The following is a 27653-nucleotide window of genomic DNA, read 5'->3' as shown; positions in this document are numbered from 1 at the left end:
GGCAGCACAGCATGCAGTCGTGGGGTTGCAGGCTCCCCTCTCCCCTCCATGTCAGCTAGAGCTAGGTGACTGTAGTGGTGCTGTCAGGGCAGCAAGGAGGCTAAAAGGCAGTGCAGAAAGCATGATGCTGTTTGCAGCACTCTCTTAGCTCAGTGCCGTTGCCCACTGAGCAATGAAGTGCAGGGACAGCACTTGGTACTGCACTATTTCACTCCAGTGTCTTGCAGGCAAGAAGCAATCCTGGAAAACGTTGCATTACTTTGTTGGCCATCACTGTGTTGTTCTTCCCGTTGCACAGAGCGGTGCACAGCTCTGCTCCTAGGGAGTGGGTGTGCTGCTGCTTGTAGCCTGCTGCAAGGTGGGCTGGGGCCAGAGTGACGGGCCTCTCAGTGTTGGATGCCACTACGCGTGGCATTTTGAGAAATGGCAGCCTCTTTCATGGTTAATGCTGCTTAGGTGGGTTGTTCTGGGACTTAGATGTGTGAGCTTTCGCAATCACATTGTCACAGCGACAAACCTAGTCAACTGGGGTACAAGCCGTGCACATCACCATCAGTTCTGCAAAGGATTTAAGAAAGACTGTGCAGCTGAAGGTTTATCCACCCCAGTGGGGGATGATGGTATCTGCAGATGCATCATGGAAAATATAGCAAAAATGGGGTTCATGGAAAGTCTGCAGCTGCTGGCTGGGGGTGTCTGTGCGTGAGACGGCGCCCAGAAATTCTCAGGTGAGAGATGCTCCCCCCGACCAGCTGTTTAAAGGATGAGGGAAAGTTATTTCCATTCCCTCAGATTACAGTCATCGTACAATATTGTGGCTTTGCAGTGTAAGGCCCAGATATGGCTTTGGACATCTGCCATTTGAGTGACAGACTGAAAAAAATCCTAACTTTAGGGTGGGTATTTTTCCAGGTGATAAGACTTTCTTAGTAGCTCTACCTACTACTGATTGTAGCAAAATGAAAGCGGTTTTCCCTGTACATGCCAGGGCTTGGGAAATAAAAGCTGTGATCCATAGAAAGTCAGAAATCAGGTAGATGGCTTAACACCCCAGAAGCACTTGAGAGCTGCGCGTGATTATTGGATTGATTTAAGGCTATTAGAACTGCTTTACTGTCCTTCTGTGTGCCACGAGAACCTGCATATGTGTGTACATACGCAGACACATATACCCTATTAGCCTATACACATTTATATGTACATATGCATGTATGTGTACATCGTCTCAGAAACCAAAATGGAAGCGGCTTTTCCCCCAGCGCGTAGTCTTTTCATATGGTTTAAAGCAAGCGAAATCTACAGTTACAGTTGTGTGCTGCTGCAGGAGCCGTGTGAGCAGCCTGATTCTTGTATTGACGGCTGTAAGAAAGCAAACAGTTTGTCACAACAAATGTTCCTAGCCGTATCCTAAAAGGGCTTCTTTAGTGTGAGGGGTTTGTGTCCAAATGGTTTTTCTCTGCTCTTGTTTAAGTGCCACTTCTGAAGAAATGTTGCAAATCCAGAACAAATCACGTGCTTGACATCAGGGATGTTGGAAAATTCATGCAACTGCTAAAATTCACACAGGATGGGCAAAGGGATGATGCCTGTTGTTCATCGTCATTTTTAAAACAGCCTTTGAGTTATGATTTCCACTGTGTTTTTACTCGTCCCCTTTCTTTTCCAGGGGTTAAAACCAATTTTAGCTCTTCAAGCAACACAGGTTGTACCTCAGTGCCTGAAGCCCGTGTGTCGGCTGCTGGAAGCAAAAGGTCTTTTTCTCACAAGTAAGCAAAGCAGTTTTTCCTGAAGAGTGAGAGAGTTGCTAGTGCAGAGAGAGACTACTATGTAAGGCCTTGCAGCTAATACATAAAATACCACTAGTGTGAGTTTTGAAACAATTTGGCTAACACTATGCTCTTGGGCAGCACTTACACTGATGAGAACTGTAATATGAGAAAGGGGAAAAAAAAGCTATATTTTTTGAGACCAAAACATGTCAATAGGCCAGATCAGCCGACAGGTATTTTTTTGTTGTTTGTTCATAACAAGTATGGGAGATACCCTCAGGTAAGACAGAAAAGACTTCAGCTGGAGTGGAGGAGGAGACAACTGGGTGTATGTTGCTTAACAGCAGTACCTCTAAGAAGTTAACCTTAACCTTTTGGTCTTATCACTGTTTTCTCTTTGTAATAAACTGTCAGCTTGGCATGTCCCTTTCCAGGTCATGACCTTATTTTTTGTAGGAAGAAGTAGACAATATTGCCTTTGATGCTTTTGTATTCAACACCCTTGCCCAACCTTTCTGTAACTAAAACTATATGCAAATAAAAAAAAAAAATATAAATCAGTTATCTATCTAAACAAATCTTTCAAGAAAGATTTCTGTAAGATTTCTCCCTATCATTTGTGAAGTGCAAATCCAGAGAGCTTGTGAATGCGAGGGTGAGGACATTTGGGTGGAGCAGCACACATTGTGCTCCACCCACAAAATCCCTGCTGGTTACATTTGTTGGAGTAGGTGCAAAGAGTTCAGATTGACAGGACGGGTTTCCTGCCCTTTGTGGAAGTGCTGGCAGGTAGGCCAGGCCGGGACTGGCAGTGGGATACCTCTATGCTTAAGTCACACAGATGTCTCTGAGGTCGGAGTGTGCCCCAGTGCACAGAGATTGGCAGAATGATGCTTAATGAGCAGTTTCCTATCTGTGTCATGAGACTGTTAGAAAAATAAACATTACCTAAGCACTCTCTAGATTAAATCTAACCAGTAAAGGTACTAGCCGGGGTGTGTGTGTGTGTGTGTGTGTGAAAAATACTAAGTATAATATGAAGCCCTAAAATCACCTTACTTGCAGTAAGATTCTGTATCATTGCATGTATTTCTGTGCATTTAAATGTAACTTTAAATTAGAGCATCCTGACCCACTTAATTAGACAGAAGTCCTCTGTAATAATGCTCCTTCAATTGCACTGCTGCATTACGCACAGTCTATGTGAATTCTGCCTCACCCAAGAGTTGATGCTGTACTGTACGAAGTGGAAGGAGAGGTCTCCCTTGCGATATGTTCTCTTTTAACTGTTTGACTCAACTTCCTCTGAAAAATCTCAGTGTTGTCACAAACCACAGTCCAGCACTTCATTGTAAAATAATTATAAAATCACCCAAACCACAGCAGTGTGATGAAGGTTTGCAGCAGCCACCTTCCTTATAAACTGTTCCATTTTCAGAGGAGGGACGAAACCAAGTTAGGGAATCTTGAGAAGAGTTCTTGCTTCATAGTGCTGTGGTATTTAAATTTTTATGTTCAAGCCTCTTTGGTTGGCTGGATTTGCCTTTTTCTTTTCTGAAACCAGCCCGTTCATTACAGTTTAGAAGAACCAATTCCATGAGAGGATGTAGGTAGCAGTGTAGCAGTGCAGGAAGACAAACCAAGTGAGCAAGCGAGGAACCCACCTTGGGAAGCTGTGCTCAGAGCACCTCAGTCCTTTGGCAGTTGCCAGCAGCACAGATACCAGTTGCTTTCAAGCCCACAGTCGACAGTCAGGTTATTTAATAAAGAGTGGGAAAAGAAAGGTAGATACGTATGAGGGAAACTGGAAGGAAGGAAGGAAGGAAGGAAGGAAGGAAGGAAGGAAGGAAGAAAAAAATCTGTGGTTTTCTTTGTCTATTTTAATACTATTTCAGCCTGCTCACAGTAGGCTTTGAACTATATCTAAGCAAATGAATGGTCAGGCATTGGAACAGGCTGCCCAGGGAGGTGGTAGAGTCGCCATTCCTGGAGGTACTTAAAAGATGTGTAGATGTGGCACCTCAGGGCATGGTTTAGGAGACTTGGTGATGTTGGGTTGACAGTTGGACTTGATGATCCTAGGGGTCTTTTCCAACCTTAATGATTCTATGGTTCTCTTCTATGATTCTATGAATAGTTGACAGTGGCAGCTGAAGCACCCTCTATGCCAAAGAGAGAAAGGAACAGTGGCTCAAACAAATCTGTTTTCATCACACACTGTGATCCCTCAGGCTGCTTGCCAAGGAGCATGAAAGCAGTCTTAGAGCAAACCTCCACGAGCAGGCATCTCTCTGCAGGTCTGGCCAGGGAAGGCTGAAGCGTGGTTCTTTTGGCACTAGCCCAGGCTGCAGTCCTCTCATTACTTAATGGAGTCAGAGGTTCAGGGAATGTGGATGATCTGGTGGAGTCAGTGGGAACCGTGCTAGCCACAGAGAAACGTGAAAATGGCCACCGTTTCCCTAGATCACATAATTCAGACTGAGAGCCCCACAGTCAGTGAAAGAGTGTGCAGTGGCTGATGACTTCAGGACTTTCTTCCCGGCCACTCACAGTTATCTACCTGTTTTAGTGTGTAGACAACTTTGTGCGTGAAATAAGACACATAATGAGTTGTGTGATAAAGATAATCCAGTATGCTTTAACCATGTTGGTTCTCCTCCAGTTGTGGCCTTCATGGTCAGAATAATGGATCCTTATCCAACAAGTCCAGACCCAGCCCACCTGCTTCCCGTGAAAAGGCCCCTTTGTCAACACTGAGCAAAAACCAGCCGAGTCCTGCGAACACCCGTCAGAATTATGGGGCTTCTTTAGCCAGCAGAAGCAACTCAGGCTCAAACAAAGGAAGTGACAGCAGCCAAGTGACGAGGCAAGTCTTTATTTCAGCATCCTGGTGTTCAGCACACTGACTTACCTTCTCTGCACTCAAATGGGGCATCAGCTGGTTGTCTGGCTTGCCAAAGGGGTCGTGTTGCTCCTCAGCATGGGTGTGACTCTTCATATTGGTGGCTCGACAATCAACAGTGTGCTCTATCCCATGTAAAAGTTTGACTGTTTCAGTACTGTAAAATTCAAGGTTACTTTTAGTCAAAGCGCTTTGTAGCTGGTTTTCACTCCAAGGCAGGCTCCTTTCCGTGGTTTTATGCTGTCAGTTCTCATGTGGCTTTCCTGGTTCTTTCACAGAAAGGTCCTTTCTCCTTTGGAGAGAGTTGGGTGGGGTTGTATAGAAAATATTGTATGCTCGGGTGAAAATTCACCCTGCCCGGCCTTAGGTACCTCTGCGTGCAGTTTCCTCTACAGGGAAGAAAACTAATACCTGCGGGAGCGTGCGACACGTATTGCAGAGAAGAAATTGTTGTTTCTCTCCCTCCCTTTCTCTCTCTTTCCTCCCACCCCAGGCAACTCAACAGCCAAGCATGTCAGATACACACCTAAAGCTAGACAGGATTAATGTAGGTTTCAGGGTGCTCGGCTTCTTAACTCACATGTGGAGCTGAACTCAGTCTGTACGCTTCCTTACCTGGCTGTGTCTGCAGCTGGGTGCCCTTGCCAATGGCCCAGCTGCCTGCTCTCGGGCACCGTTTTGGGTGAGGAGATGGCTAGGTGTTTTAAAGTTAAATGTCTCATTTGAGGTAATGGCACAGAAAACAAGTACGATAAATAGTAAATTTTGTACTATAGCCACAAATCAGCCATTTTCTCAAGTACTTTGGTTTGCCAGAGGGAGTCACTTGTGTGGACACTGAGGAGCCCAAAATGAGTCAAGCGCCATATCAGTCTATGGGATGTGTTCCTTTTTGCCAGGACTGAAGAACTGTAGGAGTGATGTTATGTGATGGTGTGATGGTTTTTTTCTTTTCAGGCGATCGGGGAAATCTATTTCTTGTGGTCACAATTGCAGCACTAAGCCAGAAAATCCGGAGCGGTATTTGACTCCTCTGCAGCAGAAAGAAGTTACAATACGGCATTTGAAAATAAAGCTGAAGGAATCCGAGTGCAAAGTTACAGAAAGGTATATTTCACTTCAGAAATAAGACTGGACAAGATTTATTCAGGAGCATTAAGGGATGGGAGTCCTGATCATTTGTACTCTTTTCTTGACCATGTAAAGTTTTCATTAAGAGATTTGAAATATGGTCGGGCTGATTAGGTTGTTTTCAGGTATTTAAGGTTTCATTGTGTGCTCAGTGAATATGTACCGTGCACTTTTGTTACAAATATGGCTGTCTCTTTTTCCCTTTTTTTGAACTTTCCCGATAGAAGACTTTCAAAGGATAGTTCTTCACCAGCCTACTTTAGCACTGAGACCTTTTATACATAAAAAAAGTTCCACCTCACTCAGAAAATACGACCAAAAATGTCCCCCTTTTCCCCTAATGAAAGAAAAGCTCTGACACAAACTAGTGTGCCCGCTTGTGGTTTTTTGCTTAGATATGGACTTTTTTGCAATAGCACTTTGTATGGATGCTAAGCGAAGAAGCAACAATGTACATTACACAGCAACAGATGTTGTCTCTTTTACTAAAGCTGTGCTCTGAGAACTGGCTTTCCAGCACACACAACCCAAGCGGGCACAAAGGGTTGTTTGAATGGAGCCCCAAGGTAGAGTCCCAGGGACCCCTTGGTCCTGCTTTGGGTGGCCCGACATCTGTACCTGTGAGGGCTGGATCTCACGCAGGGGGCCCTTCTCCCCACTTGCTTGCAAGTGAAGGCAGAAGCCTCTGGATCCATGCTGGGCTGGGGGGGTGCAAAGCAAGCCGGGTGCAAAGGAAGCCAGGTGCCTGCAGCCCTGAGCCATCCTGCTGTCTGAGGCCACTGTTGGCTCTGGCTATACGTGACGAGCTGCTGGCAGGCACAGGGGACACATCCAGGCAGCTGTTTGTCATTTCCTCCAGGGTGAGGCAGTAGATGAGATGTCAAGCGCTGTACTGGTTGGACCTAACCCAGAGGCCACCACTTTCACCTCAAAGTGTCCAGGATCACAGCATAGCCCACAAGGCTGCTGGCTGTGTGGCAAGATTGGTGACTCCAGCTAGGAATCAGCCAGTGTGTCTTGGCAGCCAGCTGACATCTCTGCCAGTTCTCCCAGAGGTGGCAGCAAATGATGCATGGAGGAATTTGCTTCTTCCTTGGAGCATCTTTGCAGCATAGCCACCCCAGTGAGGTGGAGCCTCACGTTGACTCTTTAACTAGGCAGTCACCAGAAGTGTTACGATATTTTTATTTTGCTCCAGGGAAAGAGAAATCGAAAAGCTCAAAGCTCAGGTGGAACGTATGAAGGAAGACTGGATCGAAGACGAGTGTAATCATGTGGAGATGGAGCTGAGCCTCTTGGAAGCAAGGAGGGAAATCAAAGAACTCAAGCAAGTTATTGAGAGCATGAAGAACAGCTTGGCTGAGAAAGACAAAAAATTTCAGAAATACTTCCTAGAAATAAGCATTGAAAACAAGAAACTGGAATCTTTGGTGTCGAGCATGGAGATGGCCCTGAAGAGCTCTGTGAGAGATGAGCAGCGCCCGGAGTACACGTGTGACTCTGAGGGCAAGCCGTTGTGTACCACGATGCCAGACAGCCCCACCACAGAGGACCAAGCTCTGGAGGAGCTGGCAGATAGTGGGCTGTTTCTTCATGAGGACACAGCTAACGGGACTGATTTATTTGAAGAGAGTTTGACCACCACAACCCCTGAGTTGAGTGAGCCAGCTCCCTCCAATTCTACTGTGAATCAAGAGATGCTTGAAAATGTTCTGGATGAAAAACTAACTTTTTCCCAGGAGGAGGAGGAGAAAGTCAGAAACATGATGGTGGAGCAGACCATCCAGACTGATGTGGTGCCATATAGCCTAGAAGGGGAGCAGTTCATTCAAAACATGTTCAGAGCTCAGAGCTCAAGATGCCTGTCCTCTAAGCCCGCCTTCTTCACTGAAGGAATTGGGTCAATTTCTCTTGAAAGCCTCAGTGATTCTGGTATCGTAGCGGACTTAACTCCAGGTGAGCCAAACTCGACCATCTTTTTGTCTCCTGTGACACCTCCATGCAGGAAGGTGGAGCACGGAGTTAATGAAAACCATTTTGTGGAAGAACTTGATTTTACAGAACCTCATGATGATGAAGTCTTTGGGTACGTCAATACTGTTTCTCAGACAGGAATAAAGAAGAGATACTGGAGCAGCAGACTCGCCAGCGATCTGGCTGTAGCAGCCCCTGTTGTACCAACTATCATGCGGCCTTTCAGTACTCATGGAGCAGGAACAGATCTCATTTACAGTACTAGACCATTGTTTTGCAGTTCTGTCCTAGTCCACCGTTTTGCTCTTGACTATTTGATTTGCCCTATAAATCGGTTTGAAAACATGTTACTTGTTTCAGAATGGAAAAGGTAAAGCCTTTCTACAGGATGTCTGTAACTGGCGTTTTTTGAGAGTACTGCTGCCTACAGAAATAGTCCTCCTGCTCCCAGTCACCATGTTCCCCACCCCCCCACCCTATCGTGCTGGTGTCTTTCTGGTGCCAACATATCTGCACAGTGAACATGACCAGGGAGATCAAGGAGAATACAGTGAGTTCTATTTCATGTTTGTTTGCTGAATGTTAATTTGTTGTTTGTTAAGCTCAATGAGTTTCCCTGGCTGCTTCACTGGGCAAATATACCAGCACTTTGCACTGGCTCAAGAGTAGCGTGAGACGTGCACGGGAGCAAACGGCCAGAGAAAGGTGGGCTATTTCTTTAGGCAGCACTAACCTAAAGCTTTTGTGAAATTACAGTGTTGAGTGACACGGAGGCTTGTTCCCGCTAAGGATGTCACACATGTATTCCAGAGAGCATGCTAGTGTTATCCATTCGTTGTCCAAAGAGTCAGTTCAATTTAGAGGTAAACCCCCTATTCCCCAGGCAGTTTCCAGCACATTGTTTGTTCCTGTCTTGTGTAGTGTTCTTCTCAGTTGTACAATTGCTTGAGTGTTTCACCGGTCTTGTGTGTTTACAGGGACTGTAACCAAAAAGGTACTTTGTTGAGAGTCTTGAAACGTGTTAGAAAGATAAGTATAGGTGTAGGTACAATTTGAGTGTTAATGTTGTTTTAAAGTTTTAATGTGTTGGAATGTTGTAGTCATATGAGCCCTTTGAAATGTATAGTGCTTTAGCTTATTGTTTATTTAATTGTTTCATTGTAAATTACCTTTATAATCACAAGTTCAATGAAGCCTGTTAGAAATGGTAAATGTGTGAGTGTTTTATTGTAGCAAAGCCATATAAAATAGCCGGTCTCAGCTGAGCTATTGGGCACAGGCAGAGCTGGCGGAGGCACTGTATCAGGGCATAAGGAACCATCAGGACCCAAAGAAGAGAATTCTGCTGAGAAAAACTTCATTACAGCTCCAAGCATAAGCACTCAGGCAGAGAAAAAGGCTCCAGTTGGTCGGTGGACACACATGCCACCTGCATGACTGCGCCCATGCTGAGTTAACAAATGCAAGTGCCTAATCTTTAATTCAATGCAATCTTCCAGAAGCTTGTAACTGCTCATTTCTGTGCTGCCAGGAGAGTGTCAGTCTTCCCGGCATTTAACAGAAGTCCAGAATACCTTGTTTAATTAATCTGAGAGCCATGCAGTCTCAGTGTGCCCACCGAGATGCCACTGTGACCATCAAACCACAAATTCTTCCTGTCCAAAACTTGAAATCCGTGCATAGTTCAGAGGAGGGCAATGCTAACCAACAGGCGACATAGCGGTGTTTGCCTGCCTCCACCCAACCTTTCAACAACACCTCTGGCCGGTTAAACCTCACTGGCTTCCAGCAAAGCAAGTGTAATATTTCTCTGTGCAACCCAGAGCAGAAGAAGCCTAGTGAAGCCAGACAACGCCATGCACTGCCCTGCCGCTTTGGGGAAGAATGGAGTTATTAGCCACAAGGAAGGAGGAATAGTTGGCCAGCATGTGGGGAGCATTTGCAACACTCAAGAGGGTGACATGCACCAATGCTTACAGAGGCAATTCAGAGACCTTTTGCATCCTTGTAATGCCTGGGTTCTGAATTACTTGTGTTTGCAACAGATTCCCTAGTGTTCATTAAGCATTTCACTAAGGAAGAGGAATCAAACAGGCATGTTGATGTAACACAGGCTCCAAGAGTTCACAAAGATGAGAACACGAGAGCGCCTTGCTTCCTCTGCCAGCAACTTCCTCTTCCACGCTCACCTACCTTGTTGGGTTCCTGCAGGCCACTTGACTTGCCTTATGACACTACTGCAATACATAGTTGCTGCAAAGTCACTTTCAAAAGCTTTTCTTTTAAGTACCTGGGCACAAGGGCCAAAATTAACAGGTTGGCGGGTGGAGGGGATGGGACTGGAACACATGACACAACATGCCTTATTGCTACTTCAAAGCATGTCTGTTCAAGGCTGAGAGCGCAATATTTTATATGGGATTTTACCATCTTTATCACAATTTTGGGTTTCTCTTTAACAGCTACTATTGTTTAAGTGATCTTTGCTTTGAGCGGTGGTGAAATGGAGCATAGTTTAGAGGACTAGTTTAGATCTTCAGTTCTAGGAGAGAGATTCACCTGTGACTACGTGGGTGTCTTTTGCAGCAGGCAGGCAACAAAGCAGTATGAACCTACACTTACATTTAAAATGTCAATAGGCTGAACTCATTTCAAACCATGTTTTGGACATGGTCCATGTTTAAGACACAAGGCGCTAACACCAGAATAACGTCAAAATTGCTTCTTGCCCTTAAAAATCTTCTGTCCGCTCAACTCTCGTAAGTTATTTAACTATGCTCAGCAAGAGAGTTCCCGTCACATTCCTGATAGAAGTCCGTGCTCTGATCTCTACCTGAAATACAGCTCGCTTCCAAGCTGCCACCTTTCCTCCTCCATCCTGCAAGCATGTAGACAGCTCAAGGTACCCTTTGTAAGAAGAGGCCTGAAGTACCACGATAAATGCTCCAGTCCCAGACTTTGTGGGACTGGCCTTTGCTCCCCGATCCACAGAGGCTATCCCAGTTGTTGTGACAAATGTACCATCTTGATTTTTCCCCATCTAATATTTGGCTTTACTCTTAGTCATGATTCACCTGGATCCTGCTGCTGCTGTATGGAGCAGCTAGGGGAGGACCATTAGCCTCCAAAGAGTTCAATAAAACCTCCTCCTTTTTCTGAGTTGAGAAATTGTTCATACCATACTGAGGCAAGAATTGAAGTCTTGCCTCAAAGTGTGCAGGTGGGGAGGACAAGCAGGGCATAGGTTAAGGGTCAGGTAGCAGGTGGCTGCTTGAATTCATGCTTACAGGGTAGCATAGGAACCAAGGCGGCTCCTTCCCTGGTTGAAGCAACACCTATTGATAATCCCATTATGCATTTCTCTATTTCTCTTTCTAATGCAGGCTCAAAGAAGCCTTTCTTTAATATTCAGCTGAAGAGGTACCCAACATGCCTCTCAGCTGCTGAAAACACCGAGGCACAGGCACTGCCCACCGCCTCACCAGAGATTCACCTGCATGCTTACTTAGGTCCACCCACTCACAAGGCTCTTCTTCACTTCTGATCACTTCCTCATTTTGCCTTCTTTCCCCCCCCAAATCAACTACCTCACCTAAATCCCAACCGCTAGAAATGCGCTAAAATTGAACCACTGTTTTATTTATGTCCTACATGAGCAGAACAGGGGAGCATTTTCCTCCAAAACCCTTCAGACAAATGAACATGGGGCATTGCAAACACAAGCAACTATAGCGCAGGAAAACATATGAAACCAATGCATGCTGTTTTGACATACAGACTACTAGCTACGAGAGCACTGTACCCTTTCTGGCATTATGTCAGGACTTGGTAGAGTAGATGGGAGCAATTCCTAGAGCAGTTGTGCTCAAGTACAGGCAGGGAAATGGAGGGAAGAACAGCAAAACAGTGTGAGTATGCAGCAGGAGAGGGCAAAGCAATGCAGGAGGGCTGATGTGCAGGAGGTGGCAGCACCTAATCGTTTTTAAAACGGCTGAAGGCTCAAAAAACACGAGCATTCTCATGACGCAGTCAGGGGCTTTGTTTCTAACTTCTTAACTAGCCAATGTTTTGTTATTTTTAATAAATAACATCTAGTCGCACCTATTTTACATTGTCTCAGAAATAGCAATAGTAAGCACTAAACTAATTTTTTTAGAAAGATGCGATGTCGCTTCCAACCTAAACTAGGCAACAGGTATTAGGTTTCCCTGCCCTGTGTCAGCAATAGGGAAAGAATTATGACATGAGCCTCCTTGCTTCATCTGTGTGGTTAAAAGGACAGACGCGGATTGCTATTAAAGCTTATTCACAGACTTTCTTCTTATCTCCAATCCACCATCAGATACTTTAGAGGTGTGTACTAGGAGCAGATTTGCTTGCCATACTGCTGTTCAGTCTGGACAGACTGCAGTCATCGATTCTACTCCAGCCAGAACACTTGCGCAGAAGATACACACAAAAGGGCATATTGTTGCTTTCTAAAAGGTATTTTAAAATTTCACATTTCTCAATGACTTCTTTAATGTCTAAAAATTGCTGTCAAATCAGTTGGTCTCTGCAAGATTTTAAGCAGCATGACAAGCATACTAAATATTTTTTAAAACTTTTCTCCATGACAAAGGCCATTCAGAGTAAGTCTTACTGTCTTTACTTTCTCAAGTACTTCTCTTTTAAGCAGAACTTGTGTCTTACAACTTAGTTAAAAATTCTATTTTTCGAGGCAGAGGTGATCTAGTCCCCCCGCCCCTTCCCATTCTGTTACAACTTCACAGGACCCTGGATACACAGGGAACCCGTCTCAGGCACAGGATTTGCTGTCCTCACTCATCTGCCACAAGACAGCCCATGAATTCAGGGATAATAACATCCGCACAGCAGAAGATGCAGGAGGTATTCACTGAAGTTCTGAGCTGCACCTAATAACCACTGTAGCTGTACGCTTCTACGGGAGAACTTATCTTGGGCCGCATATCTCCGGGACACAGGGCTCTACCCACCCTGGGGACAGTGATGCACAGACATCAATATGATGGATACAAAATGTCCGTTTATTTAGCTGCGTCACACGCTTATATAGCTCTTGAGCTTCCTGTTCCTGCCAGTCCTATGGGGAGGAGTCTATCTTTCCGACACATGCCGTGATCTTCCGGTCGCCGATCCATGTCTATTCCCCTACAAACCACATGGACCCTCCTCCTCCCACACACCTTGCCCTCCAGCAGACATTAACTTTTCTTCTTCATTAAACTACTGTTGTCTTCTACTGCCTATTTACCTTGCACGCTTTTCTGACAGGAATCCCACTGTAAATACATACAGTAAGTGTACAAAAATGGAACCTGAGAAGTGCTGTTAACTGAACTGAGAATTTTCACACTTAGATGTATTCACAGGAGGACACCTTTTTTTCAGTTGTACTACCTATGCAACAAGTATACAGCGTGAGACTTTTTTTTCCCCTTAATGTAGGAAGTAGAAGAATTTCTGCTAGAAATACAAATTTACCAATACAAGTAAGCAATTGAATTGCTCTCCTACGTTCACAACATCAGCCTTCATAAGAAAGGAGCAGCACGCACCACTGCTGTGTAGCGATGCCCCTGCTGTTAACCACTGTAGTGTTGTAAAGGGGCATGGTAGCACAGGGGCTGCAAGTGACAAAGTGACAAGAAATCCACTTTTGTGTTCAGCTGTAACTTGTGCTCTACCAGAGCGTACTCTACCAGGAGTACGTTGAGAGTCGTGGGTCACCTTTAACAAGTAATTTTCTTCTGCACGCGTCAATATTATCTCCCATGGAAAAATGTGAAACATTTATAAATACCTTTATGGAAAGGCAAAAGCAGACATTCTCGATCAGGCAGGAAGCAAAGGGTTCTTTAAAACTGTTTAATTACATGTTTTGGGTAAGCATAGACAATACAGGAGATTTACCACACTCTTAGGTATTTCCATTCTTTTCTCTAGGCTTGAACTATTCATTAAGAATGTCTTTCAGTCAACATCCTTGCTCAATCACTTTTGCTGCAAAGAAGGGTGCTGGAATAGGACTATTGCAGGAAACTTCATTCCATCAAGGCATGATTTTCTGTGGGCTTTTTCTCTCCTTTAATAACCACCTACTAGTCGTTGAAGATATTCGGAGAGAACCCTGCCTTCCAAGATGCCCTGAAGAATGTACTGAAACCAAACGGTTGGAGTCCTAGAAATGCTGCAGCCCTAGAAATACTTCAATCAATACCAATATGTATGTTGTAGAGCTGAAATTCTCTTTTTCATTGGCACTGTGCCACTGATGCCTGGCTTGTGTCCGGACACTTCTACATCAGTTTTGTTTTCTTCTTCTTTCATTAGCCTTTGGGCTTCTTCCCCCATTTTCTTTCGTTGCTGCGCTGCTTCTCTTCTTTTTTTTTTTCCCTTTCTGCTACCTGTTGTTGTCTGCAATTAAAGAAAATGTGAACTGCTAAAGAACACGAGTCCAAATTTCAGCATACTTTAAGTTCCTGTCAGAAATGGGTTATAATTAAGAATTTGCCCAAATATTTTACGATCTAAAAGCCACTCAGTTCTCAAGGATTCAGTGTGTCAGGGAGAACGTAGGACAGTTGTAAGGCCCAGAGCTATTTAGACAAATCTAATGCTTCAAGTAACAATACTAGCTGTCTTTTTCAAAATCAGACCAAAACAATTTGACTTGCCTAGGACATTGGCTTGTGTCCCTCCTTCCCCTCAGCAGAGGCATCAGAAGCTATCCTCTTTGTAATGCAAGTACTACAAACATTTTCTTCATGATCAGATGAGATGACAACTTCTAATGTTCCTTTTCATGTATTCAGCATCTGTGTTGTATTCTATTGCTCAGTACAGATAGAAACAATAGCCTTTAAGGAAAAAAAAAAATTAAAGCCTACAGTTGTGTATCCTTTTAGCATTATTTCTTATCACTGCTATAAAACCCCAGACATCATTACCTGCTAGCTCAGAGAATCTGTCGACAGAAATAGGTTTCTAATTTCAACAAATACATGGCTGACTAGAGCAAAGGAAAAAAGTAACCCCCAAATCCACTTGTTTTATTCCCCACTTCAGCTAGAACACATCACTGAGTGGCGCTGGGGCAACAACTGGCTCCATACTCCAAGTGGCACGTTGCAGCTCTCTCCTCGATTGCATAAGTAGTAACAGAATGATGTTAGGAGGTCGCTCCGGCTTCGCATTCAGTTTATTAGATTAGAAAAATCTGTCAAGTTGCTTGCAAGAGGACTTAAAAATAAAAATGAAGCTTCATTAGTTTGAAAAGGTGAAATTTAACACAGATTCGGTAAGAATAAAGATGTGCTTATTAAAAGAGAATCAAGAATTCTCATTGACAAGGCCGTAAGGAGTTAACTTTCAACATGCCTAAACTACCCGTGCGCATCCACATAAGTGTGTAAAATGCAGAGAATTAAAAGCTGTCATCATTGGATGCAGCCGTGTCTGGTAGATGCCAACTATGGACAAACTGGGCACACAAAACTTAGAAGTATTTGAGGTACAAGGGCTTCATGTTATCTTTGGACTGGGCAGGACAGGAGAGGGACTGCACTTATTCAGTACCTTCACGGTTTCCCTTCATTGATTATTAATGGCCAGAAGTTTCCCTATGCTCTGTTAAGCTGCTCTGCTGTCTGTCATGGAAGAGTGAAATTAGTAATTTGCATGAGGATCTACCTCCCAAGTTAACGGAATTCCCAACGGTGTTTTTGAGGTGATGACCCACTGTTGTACATTCCACCAGAAGGCCAGATATGTGACAGTGCTGTCAGTCTAGCATATGCAGAGTAATAATGTTTGCCACTTTACAGTAGCAGATTTTTGTATGTTCCCTGCACCTCTGAACTGATGCAGAAAGGAAGACGGTATATGCGCACTAGCCTGCACGTAAAGGCAGCGGTATTCCAAAAAGCCACATGAGGCGTTAAGCAGTGCTGCTATTCATTTGCAATTCTGAAGCGAGGACAGACACAGCAGATCATGTTTCTGCCCCACCCTATAAACTGCACAACACACAACTCCTCTGCACAGAGAGGTGGTTTCCATGCACTCCGCTGGTTGAGTAATTTTATTGGACTCCAGTAGCATCCAAATGAGAGGAGACCTTCACATTACCTCAGACAGAGGAACTGAAGTCACTGAAAAATAAATACAAGCAATAAATACAACCACAAAGTGATTACCTTTTCACTGCTCTTTTACTTGGTCATTATTCCAAACATTGATCTCTATTCCAAACTTCCTATGCGTATTCAACATAAAGCTACGACCTTTCAGGCTCAGAAAAGGTTTCGTTTCTCAATAAAGAGGCACCTATGATGAACTTCAGCCACAGGTGACTCATTCTTTCTGGGTTCCAAAGCAAGAATTTGAGCGGAGTTTGGATGGAATGATGCAAGCTGTTTAAACCAGGGAAGTATTCATTCCTGATGTCAGCCTTGCTTTGCATTCCTAACACAATTTATGCCCGGAAAAACCCAACTCATTGGTTAACAGAACACTAATTATAATCACTGTTAGCACACTCTTAGCAGACCTTCTTATTCCAGCGTGTTTTTACTTACTGTAGACCTACTGAATAACTGTAAGAAGAACGACTTCATACTATTCTTTTACTTCAACACGATTATAAATGTACTGTTGCTGTACGCTTCTATGGGAGAACTTATCTTGGGCCGCATATCTCCGGGACACAGGGCTCTACCCACCCTGGGGACAGTGATGCACAGACATCAATATGATGGATACAAAATGTCCGTTTATTTAGCTGCATCACACGCTTATATAGCTCTTGCGCTTCCTGTTCCTGCCACTCCTATGGGGAGGAGTCTACCTTCCCGTCACAGCCCGTGATCTTCCGGTCGCCGATCCCTGTCTATTCCCCTACATCTCCCCCTCCCCATGCTGCTAAAAGTTCTACAAAGCTACTTGCGTAAGCGGATACATATTGCGGTCAGGTCTATATTCATGTAACTCTTGCAGGCGCTCTTTGATTTGTCTTATAACACAGCATAACAATGGCAGCCCACAAGTAACCATGGTTACTACACACAACAAGATCCCCCCAATTATTACTATCCAGTCCCAGTTCATATCTCTCTTTTGCCGCCCTTTCCCAGTGTCGCTCTCGTTGCAATATTGCTTGCGATCTTGTCAAGGAGCTCATTTCTTTTCCCAATGGTACGGCTAGCATGAGGATCCATGTCTGCAGACCCTGCAAAGAGACAACTCAGAAAGGGATTATTCATTGTACATCCTTGCACAGTTCTGCTTTCACACACTTTGCAGGCACCCATTCTATGCGCCCTTCATTCTCAACCGCGGCGTAGCCCCTCCCCAGGCATCTCAGTTTCCATCCTCTCTCCCATTGCTCACTGCCTGGGAACCTTACTCGTACCTGCGGATAGCGCTCGCCTGCTTGAGCTTTGCCAAAGTGCTTCTCCACTGCTGTAACTTGCTCCTGCCCGCGTATAAAATGATTAAGCGAATATGATGCACGCATTAAAATAGTTTGCTGAGCTGCTATGGGTATAGCTCCCTTAATCCCCTCCCCCTCCCCAAGCTGTATTATTTTTGCTTTCAAGGTGCGATGAGCGCGTTCAACTATTGCCTGCCCCGTGCTATTGTAAGCAATGCCGTGTTTTAATACAATATTCCAAGCTTTACACCATTCTTCGGTACTTCAAGCCCAAAAGTGTGGTCCATTGTCTGTTTTTATCTCGGTGGGCTTTCCAAGCCACGCCATTACCGTGGTCCAATGCGCAGTCAACTGCGTTGCGGTCTGCTTCCGATGCTGAGTAGCCATGATGACTCCACTATATGTATCAATTGTAATCGCCAGGTGCCGTCCGGGGGCCAACTGTGGACATTCAGTAAAGTCAGTCTGCCAGATGGCATTTGCTTCCAGTCCTCGAGGGTTGACTCCTGCCTCCCACAATGGCGAGTGCTGACAGTAAGGACAGGTGGCTACTACTTCTCTTGCTGCTCTTATTGAGATGCCACACTCCTTTGCCAAGGCTTTAGCACCCAGGTGCAGTTTTTCATGCAGTTTCTTTGCCTCCGTCAATGTCCAGACTCCCGCGGCTGCCTCATCAGCCATGCGATTCCCCTCAATCAGTGGTCCAGGCCCCATCTGATGACTGCGAATGTGAATTACTGTCACAGTTGCTCCTCGCTGCGATAAAGCAACCTCTAGCATCAAGGCAATTTCCGGGTGTGGTACACCCTCTCGTTTCATGGACATGAATAGTTTATACACATATAAGGAGTCCGTGCACACATTTATATGCCGATCTATATCCTTTCGCAGGGCCATCTCTAGCGCTTTCGCTTCTAGCCACTGCACACTTTTACCCTGCTCCTCATACGTCTGGCGCATCCAACTATTCTCTTCTTTCCACACTATCGCCGCTCTGTTCGTCTTCGAGGAAGCGGCTGTGAAATATGTTGGTCCTGGGTGAGGGGTATCCAAAACCCTACTATCCACACTCAAATCCACCACTTTGGCTGTCTCGGCCCACCTCTGTACCGTGCCTGTGACGATTTTCCCTGGGTATGAGTATACTGCCAATTGTATATCCTCTTCACTCTCTACCACCTTCCACCATTTCTCCCCATTCCACGGCACTGTGAGCTTATCTGGCTCCTTCCCAAAGATTCCCTTGCTCTCCCGTCGCAGACGCCAAATCATTCCCCCGGCTACCTTGACTTTTGTGGAGAACGCATCCTTGGAAACCTTCTGATATACCCATCGCAGTGGCTTTTCTTCCTCTGTCCGTATTTGATATAGCAATCCTAATCCTCCACCGGCGGTCAGAATCCAACCTGCAATTAATTCCTCCTGAGGGTCCCACCGCCATACTCCTTCCTTTTGCATTCGACGTTCTATCGTCTGCAACTGCTCGACTGCCTCAGGGTCTAAACTCCTGGGCTCCCATGGGTCGGTCCCTTTCAGCAACGCATAGAAAGGTTGCATCTCCTCACCGGTGATGCGCACAAATGTCCGCAACCACTGCAGTGCTCCTACCAGCTTCTGTACATCGTGTAAATTTTTAACCTTAGGTGTAAGTTTAATAGGCTGAGCTTGTATGCAATCACCTTGTATTCTAGCACCCAGAAATCCACACACTGGTCCTTGCTGTACCTTTGCCTCAGCTACCTTGAGGCCCTGTCCCGCAAGGCCCCTTTGGGTGCCTGAAAAAACTTGTTCACACAATGCCTCGGTGGGCACAGCTATGAGGACGTCATCCATGTAGTGGATCATGTAGATTCTCTCCTGATACTGTTGCCTTACTTGCTGCAATGCAGAAGCCACATACCTCTGGCAGATCGCTGGAGAATTTTTCATCCCCTGCGAAAGTACTCTCCACTGCCATCTACTACCTGGTTCTGCGCGGTTCGCCGCGGGCAGAGTAAAGGCAAATCTCTTTCTATCATCTGGATGTAGTGCAATACTGAAGAAGCAGTCTTTGAGATCTAAAACAATGACTCGCCATCCTTTCGGGACAGCACTCAGATCTGGTAGGCCAGGTTGGAGAGGCCCCATGTCCTCCATTTGCTGATTTACTGCTCTAAGGTCATGCAGCATCCTCCATTGGTTTTTATCTTTCTTTTTTATAGCAAATATAGGGGTGTTCCATGGGCTCATCGAGGGCTCTAGGTGCCCTGCTTCATGCTCTCGTTTTACTATAGCTCTTACAGCCTCTGTTTTCTCTGTTGTCAGGGGCCACTGCTCCACCCAGACGGGCTGTTCGGTTTTCCACACTAACCTGTGGTGACGAAGCCCCTCTGAGGCAGTGGCCCTTATGCTAAATTTCTCAACCCGATCCCCATCTGGGCAAGGGCGTCTTGCCCCAACAAGGGGCTTGCTACCCCATCTGCTACTAGTATGGTCACTACGGCCGTGAGGAGCTTCCCTGCCTCCTCGTCCATGACTTCGAATTTTACAGGGCAACTACTAGTCCTTGTCTGTTGTTCTCCTCCTACCCCTATTATACGTTTTCCCATGGCAAGGGGCCAAGTTAGTGGCCACCGTTCGAGTGGCATCACTGTGACGTCTGCCCCGGTATCCATTAACATTCCCAGGCATATCCGTGCCGGGCAACTCGGCTCTTGCGGGGTAATCATCACCGCCGCCATGGGTCTCTCGTCACAGCCTATGACCAAGGCCACGCAGGGGCTGTAACCTGCAAATCTTGCTGGTTCTGCTCCCCTGCCTGAAGGTTCACTCCCCCTTGGCCCGCTATGGTGGGCCAAGCTCCTGGCACTGGCACCATGATGGGGGCCATTTGACTCACAGGAGGCGCGAATCCCCCTTGCTTCGCCCTCCTTTGGCCGTTTCCCGGCTTTGTAGTTGGACAATCTCTTGCCAGATGTCCTGGCTTCCCACACACCCAGCACCTCCCTACTGGGCGCGCTCCTCCTCCATTACGTCCCCCCCTTTCCGCTAGCAGGCACCCAGCTTTAAAGTGCCCTTGCTGTCCACACAAGTGACATCTCGGCCCCACCCCGGCCGCTTGCACCATCACCCTTTATTCGCTTCCACAGTCAGGGTTCTGGCAGATGTGCGCTCCCACACCGCCATGCTGATTCAACGCCTCCTGGCGCAAGACATGCCTGATGGTTTGACCCAATGATGCCCCCACCGCCAGGGTGCGGAGGACATCTTGTGTTTGCGGATTTGCTTGATTTCGGAGGCAATCCATAAGGACTGCCTCCTTGGCTGCTTGTGGCAATTCTGATTCTATAATAGCCTTCTGCAACCTGTCACAAAACGTTGTAAATGGCTCTGCTAGTCCTTGCTGTATCTTTTGCCAAGGTTCCGCTTTTTTTTCATACCTGCCCACTTTGCTATACGCTCTGCGGGAACTCTCCGTTACCGCTTGCAGCTCCCTGCCCCTCCTCCAGGAGCTATCCGGACAGGGAATATCCCGGGCATCTCTATCCTTACTCCATCGAGGCTACAATCTCTGGCTATCAGCCGCCAGTTAGGTAACTCGACTGTCGCTGGGGCGCCCCCTTCGTTAAGAGTCCTGTCTGCCTCCCAGTTACTTCCCCTAGTGCGCGCATAGCCTGCTGCAGCGGCCGCAGCACGTCCTCCGCGGACCCCTCCGGAGCTGCAGCGCTCCGGACCTCCCCTTTTGGCGGTCCCTCTCTTCCCTCCTTCTGATTGGTCCTCCGAGGCCCCGCTGCCTTATGCCTCTTTTTTGCGCGCTGCAGGCGATCTGCCCCGTCTTCCCACATGTGGGCATCGGTTTCTCCCCCAACTTCTCATTCGCTGCTACTCGAGGTTGATCTATACCCCCCCCGTCCTCCCCTCCAGGCACCCCAATCCTCCTCCTCCTCGTCCGACTCCCATCTCAAGGGTTGCCCCGGCAGCCAGTCTCGAGGGTCGGGCAGAGGGCGGTGCCGCTGCCGGCGCTGCTTCCGGCGCTGGTCATCTTTCTCCTTCCGCTCCGTCACTCCCGCTGCGTCCGCTGGCACGTCACCCTCCCCGCGCCTGTGCCAAATCGTCCCAGGGGTATGCGGGGGGTGGGGGGCATTCCAAAGGTCCTGCTGGCTCAACAGGGAACACCGCCGCTTCCCGATCCACCTCTTTGGGAGCCTCAGACTGAGTAGTTGGCCAGGCTACTCCGTCCGAACTCTCCGCTTCTTCCGCATCCCCCGCGATGCTTGCCCCTGTCTGCGTCCCCACTGCCGATCCTGGGTCTATTTCCGGGCTACTGTCGCCTGTAGCACCGTGCAGGCACAGCCGCGCCTGCCGCCACGTCTCCTGATCATCCCGAGCTTTCAATAGTAACCGGTGTATCTTTCTCAGAGCTGTATGTACTGCCGTTTTCTCATCATAGCCCTTTCGGCTGACTCCTCTTTAATTCTCACCCAATTATCTTTATTAAATATGTCTGCGGGACTCCGTATGAGCCCCCACGTAATCATCCATTGGATGGCCTTTGAGGTAGGCGCCTTCGAAATTGAAGTTCCATATTCCTTCCCCAATCCCTTCAGTACCTTTACGACTGATTCCATGGCGCGCCCGCCGTCCTGCGGCTCCCCGTCCCACCCCTGCGTGCCCCAAGCTATCTTTTCCCCCCGGCGAACTTGCCATGCCGCCCCGCCGATCACGTCGGGGTCCCCACTTGTTGCTGTACGCTTCTATGGGAGAACTTATCTTGGGCCGCATATCTCCGGGACACAGGGCTCTACCCACCCTGGGGACAGTGATGCACAGACATCAATATCATGGATACAAAATGTCCGTTTATTTAGCTGCGTCACACGCTTATATAGCTCTTGAGCTTCCTGTTCCTGCCACTCCTATGGGGAGGAGTCTACCTTTCCGTCACAGCCCGTGATCTTCCGGTCGGCGATCCCTGTCTATTCCCCTACAATGTACAAAAAACATTTTCACACACGAGACATTTTATACAGTGCTGCTTATTCAGCCAAAGAGCATTTAGCTTGACTGTTCCTGTTGGGAAAAAAAATAAATTCGTTGGCATTTAGAAAGTCTAAAGGTGCAGATAGGTATCTACAATTTGCAGAAGCAACCAAGTTCTAACTAAATTCAATTAACTGAAAATCCAGTTTAAAGGAAAATCCCATTTTATCGTCCACTATGTTGATCACTGCCTGGAAAATTTGGGTGCATCTCAGCCCAGAATCTGCTGGGGAGTGGGGAAGAAAGAGACTACAGGAACTTTGCAGGCACTAGTAGCCTACTGCTCAGCACTGTCTTCCAGAACGCTTTGGTGTCCAGGAAGCCGTATTGGGCTTATTTCAACTGCTACACATAAATACCAAGCCACCAGAGAAAAGGTCACAGGATATAGTCTTCCCTGTTACTTAACGGAACACAGCCCTCCATTACTACACAAAAATGATTCCAGTCTAAGACACTTCCAGATATTAACTGAGCACCAATAGGTACCCAGACACAGGCAGCTAAGGGAGATCCTTACTTTTTCTGCACATGGATTTCATTCTCAATAAGCACTGCTGGAGTACAGTCAGCATTAACACTCCGGAGGGTTTGGGGAGACTTTGTCCCCCATTTAGCTGTCTGAAATCTTCAGATCATTTTGTAGACCAAGAGGCAGTCTTCTAGCATTAAGAGACTACAGATCAGTTCCTTACTACAGTCTGCTGAGAACAGAGGCAGGCCTGCCAAGTACTATGCCAAAATGTTAAGTGTCAGAAGTTAATTACACCACGGATATATACTGCAAGAGAAACTGTAAACCCAGAAGGTATTGCCTATCAACCTTGCTAAAAAAAATCATCTGAGACTTTGTATGGAGTACTTGATTACTGTACTTGTAACAAGTAAGCGTAATACCTTACAAAAAGAATTACACAAAAGAACAAGACAGATCTATGTACATATACTACATCAAGTGTCCTAAACAACTCCGCAGCTCAAGAGAAAAAAGACAGAGCGCTAAAATATTAATAATTTTTAGATTTCAAAACAAATCCAAAATGCAAATCACGAGTGGGCTTTTCAAAGGTTTACAATCTTAGCCCCTTCAGTATGAAATTGTCCTTAAAAATTAACACAGCACTACTACTCTTCAGCAAGGAAAACCCCAACAATTCTCTCCTCCTTTTTTAACGGTAATATTCAATTTTGAGGTTTCAGACAATTTTACATGTCAACAACATTTAAGTCAGAACATTTCCAAGCACTTCACCTGCATTATGCAATGTTTGTTCTTCCTAAAGATTTACAAATCTAAGAGACATTTTACTGAAGCTGATTTAAAATACCCCCAAAAAACCAAGAAGATGCACTCTTCCAGGGTTGCGCAGTGATGAACTGTCAACAGGTTTCAGTCCCGGTCATTTATTTGTTGGAGCCCTAGCAGGTGAGTGTCCACTTTGTTGCTGGGCTCTGGCAAGGTTGCCACTTACATGGCAAAGCAAGCACAGAGGCCCAGCGTTGGTGTGGTTGTGAAAGGGCTGCCAAGGGAAGGTGAGGACCAGCGGTAGTTGGTATTCAGGGCACCTTTTGTGTGGGAGGAATCGCTGGAAGATTTTAATTGCAAAGCTGGGCTGTGGTGAGAGTGAGACCGAGCGTTGGGTTCACTGGGAGGCTAGGCTAGTACAGAGCTCCAGTGTTGGTGTGGCTGTGAAAGGGCTGCCAAGGGATTGATGTCATGGAAAAAGCCAAATGGCTTGGGAAATCTCTTTATTTTATGTCATTTTTCTTACCTTGGCATATCCAGTCTCCCTCTGAGATGATAGAAGTGGTTCATCCTGCGATTCAACTGCCCTTGTCTTGGGACGCATGTCCATCTGTGAGAGGTTTCTCAGCCCTGCTCTTTGCCAGTAGCTGTCATGTCCTGTCTTGCCCTGTCCACCAGCTGCCCTTGTGGCAGCTGCTGTGGACAGCTCATGTGGGTGGCGGACAAGCTGATTTACTGTGCAAATAAAGGGGATGAGAGGTTGCCTGTCTGGATGTGTACAGGTCTTCCCTACTGCCCTCAGGTATAAGGCAGTGCCACCCACCACCACCCAGGGACTTGCCCTACACGCTCAGCTTGTGTACAGACAGCTGTGCTCAAAATGCCTCAGGGCTCCTCACATCTCCTGAAAACCTCCCATGTGGCTCCCATCAGCCACCAAGTAGCCCCTGGTCACAGGGTTTGGCCACACCTGTGCCATTCACAGCTTTCTTCATCTGCCAACAGGAAGGAGTGAGGGCAGGAGGAAGAGCAGGAAGAAGGGGAGGGACAGAAGGAAGGAAAAGAGGGAGGGAAGAAGGTTGCATTTGGCAGCTACCTCCAGCAGCTAGAGCCAGAGCAGCTGACAGTCACCGTGGGAGAGGCTCACAATGTCCTCAGCAACTTCCACCACTTCTTTGCCCAGCGGCCTGGCTGTTCTGACAACTTTTCCAGATGTGCTCTTCATTCCTGAAATCGTGAGTTCTGGCTTCTTCCTGGGGAGGGCAGATCCTGTTTGCAGGGCATCCAGCACGCTTCATGCTGCAGGTGCCTGAGGGATGAGACCTCATACAAAGCATGTGTTTCAGGACCCATGCCAGGTCTCTGAGCCGTAGGGGTCTGAGGGCAGCCCCTGATGCCTAGCTCACTCTCAGAGAAAAGCACAAGCCCTGAGCTGGGAGCTCTGAAGCTCTCCTTTAGTCTGCAGGGGATTTTTGTGGTGTATCTGTAAACATTTTGTAATCTCCTGCCTAACAAAATGGAAGGGGTTGCTGGTAGGTTTAAACTAGGTTGCCAATTTGAGCCGATTAATTAATTGGAAGATGATTTTAGCAGCTGAAACAGGCAGAAGATAAACGGTTTGCTTAAAGCAGGGGCTAAAGGCAAGCTGAAGTAATTGTTCACAGCAGCAAAGACTCAAGGCTGCTGAAGCCATTCTGCTCAGCTGCAGTGTTCCAGAGCTGAAGACACAGAGCGCTGGACCTGGGTGCGTGGGCAACAGTGGGTGAGCAAAGAGTGAACAAACACCTTATAACTTCTTCCCATATTGTAGTTTCCTTAAGCAGGAGAAGATCATAATCTTAATAGGTTTGGCACAGGTGATTAAAAGCAGTTGCTGCGAGCACTGACTAGAAGATGGAAAGTTTCAACTAAAGTCTTTTTCCTGTGTCTTCTGCCCATGAAGCCTGCTCTTCTCACAACAGTTTGAGAGGCTTGTTCCAAAGCCTGAGTACTTTCATCCAGCACTGAGGGGCTTGGCTGAGGGTTGTAGAATGGCACTCAGATCACTTAATGCTAAAACTTCAACTTTGCCCTTTGTGACCAAATCCTTCCTTGCCACCCAAGTCAGTCCACACTCCTGGGATTTACAGCACTTACTTCATTCTCCTAGCTGTCGAGCAAAGAAGAATTGGAGTAAAGCAGGCGTTACTGATGTATAAGGAGAAGTTTGCCTCAGCTCCTCCAAATACGCTCTGGGGACTTGGTCTCTGCCCAGGGCCTGAGAGCATGGTCTAGGTTTCCTGCAGCTGCATGAAGGTGGGTACAAAGTCCCTGTGGAGGTTCTGGTGGGGCAGACACTTGCCAGCCACCTCTACCACTGGGTTACGGTGGTCCTGGTGCTGAACATGCTGTTGGCATCAGCATATTACGGTAGTGGCTGTGCCTTGAACTGTTTGTAATCCCTTTCTCCAGGGGATTTGGCAAGGCAGCTTGCTTAATGAGACGAAAATAAGCACCCTATCCTTTGGTTTGGGTAAGATCTGGAAATGTGCATCCTAAAGGCTAAGGAACCACCTGGGAAAGAAGAATGTTGCATAACTGGATTTCTCCATCTCTGGAGGCGTTATGACTCTAGGTCGTCCAGCTGTATTATCTCTGTGTACAAAAGGGGCAGCTGCCTCATATCACAGCATTCAGAAGGACAAAGAGTTTCTCAGTCCGTAGCGGAATCCAAGGTTGCCTTCAGTGGACTAATATGGTAACCACAAAAGTATTTGTCATTTCAAATGCTAAGACAGATGCGAAAAAGCCAGAAGGTCCTGCCCGCAGCTCATACGATTGCCACATCGGGGTGTGCTGATTAAGAGCTACCATTTTTATTCTGTGAGGCTGGGTTTCATTCTTGTAATCTATTTCATTTGAAGAGTCTTCTGCATATCTGGATAGCCAGGCCTACGTGGAAAAGCTGAAACGAGCTGAAAGCAGATATGTTTGCTTTGTAAAGGCTATTTAAAAGACTTTTTTTTCCTTAGACTGTTGTCCCCAACCTGCTGTGTGTTTATTGGAAGCCTCTTGACCCTTTCCTCATTTCTATGACTCTTCTGAACCAAAGCCAGTAATCAAACCACGCAAACATACTTGTCTGAGTGAGAAATCGCATCCTGCAGAAAGGAGAGTTGGGGAGTGGTAAGAAATGAGAAGTGATACTTCTTCCCCCAACCTCTTATCTCACCCCACTTGTGTTGGATTTGAATGGAGCAGCGGTGAGGTTTTCTTCAGGACCTTTAGCTGCAACGTACTCATGGTGTCATTGCACGATTTATTACAGGGACTGGATTAGTTTTCAAGTGTCAGTCTTTGGTTGTTATTAGAGGCAGCAAAACAGCAGCACTTTGGACAACCTATTTGCACTCAGATATTTGCAAGGTCTCAACCGCATCCTTGATTTAATGTATCAATTTGTGTAATGTAACCAATGAACTTTCCTACAAATGTGGGTGGCACAAATGATGTAACATTTTCTGAGTATTGTAAATCAGAAACGTTTTTCTCCACTTGCAAAAAGCCTCCAAGGAAATGGAAATGCCGTGATCTGTATGAGTTGGCACTTGGATGGTGGCAAAGGCTGGCCTGGGATACACTGGCGATCAGAATGCTCTTAGAGTCAGTGAGGCTGTCTTACCTCTGGAGATTTGCCTGCGAGCCCAAGACCAGCCAGTGATGAGGGATAGGTCCCCACAGCAGCACCAGTCTCCACGCAGTGTGCGTTCAGCCGAGAAACTCCTCATCATAGGATGCTGCATAGACTAAACTTTGCACAGGTTCAAGAAACAACTGGGCTGATTTGAGGCAGAGAAAAGCTGCTGAGTGTGTTGTAGTGCAAAGACACCGTTTGCAGCTCAACACTCTGCAGCATTGGACATTGTGCTCTCATCCTCTGGTGTAGGAATCTGCTGATGGAGAAAAGGTAGAGCCTAGATGTAGCTGTCCTTGCGTTCCCCATCCCACCAAAAAACCCAAGGCAAACTCCCAAGCCTGGGTGAGAAGAATGGGGTCCCACCTGCGACTGGAGCAGCAGCTGGTGCATTGTGCAGCTCTGGTGTAGCCAGCGAAGGAAGACCCAAATAGCTGGAGCAGCAATACAAGTCCTCCTTCCCAGGAGAAGCTGGGAGCCCCAAC

The 27653-nt window shown here is 46.6% G+C and overlaps 2 protein-coding genes across 2 annotated transcripts in view; both read left to right on the top strand.

The window, feature by feature from the left end:
- Window positions 1-22915, top strand: part of LOC142055651 (syntabulin-like) — a 36420-nt gene extending 13505 nt beyond the window's left edge. Inside the window, exons 4-7 of the mRNA XM_075089768.1 lie at window positions 4562-4635; window positions 5629-5778; window positions 7001-7461; window positions 22884-22915. Coding sequence (XP_074945869.1) covers window positions 4562-4635; window positions 5629-5778; window positions 7001-7461; window positions 22884-22915 — 717 coding nt within the window. The remainder of the gene's footprint in view (window positions 1-4561; window positions 4636-5628; window positions 5779-7000; window positions 7462-22883) is intronic.
- A 1728-nt stretch (window positions 22916-24643) lies between these two features.
- Window positions 24644-27653, top strand: part of LOC142055650 (uncharacterized) — an 86454-nt gene continuing 83444 nt past the window's right edge. Inside the window, 1 exon segment of the mRNA XM_075089766.1 lies at window positions 24644-24730. Within this exon segment, the coding sequence (XP_074945867.1) occupies window positions 24644-24730 (87 nt within the window).

Source organism: Phalacrocorax aristotelis, chromosome 3 (assembly GCF_949628215.1).
Source record: "Phalacrocorax aristotelis chromosome 3, bGulAri2.1, whole genome shotgun sequence".
NCBI classification, from domain to species: domain Eukaryota; kingdom Metazoa; phylum Chordata; class Aves; order Suliformes; family Phalacrocoracidae; genus Phalacrocorax; species Phalacrocorax aristotelis.
This window is presented reverse-complemented; position numbering and strand designations above follow the sequence as displayed.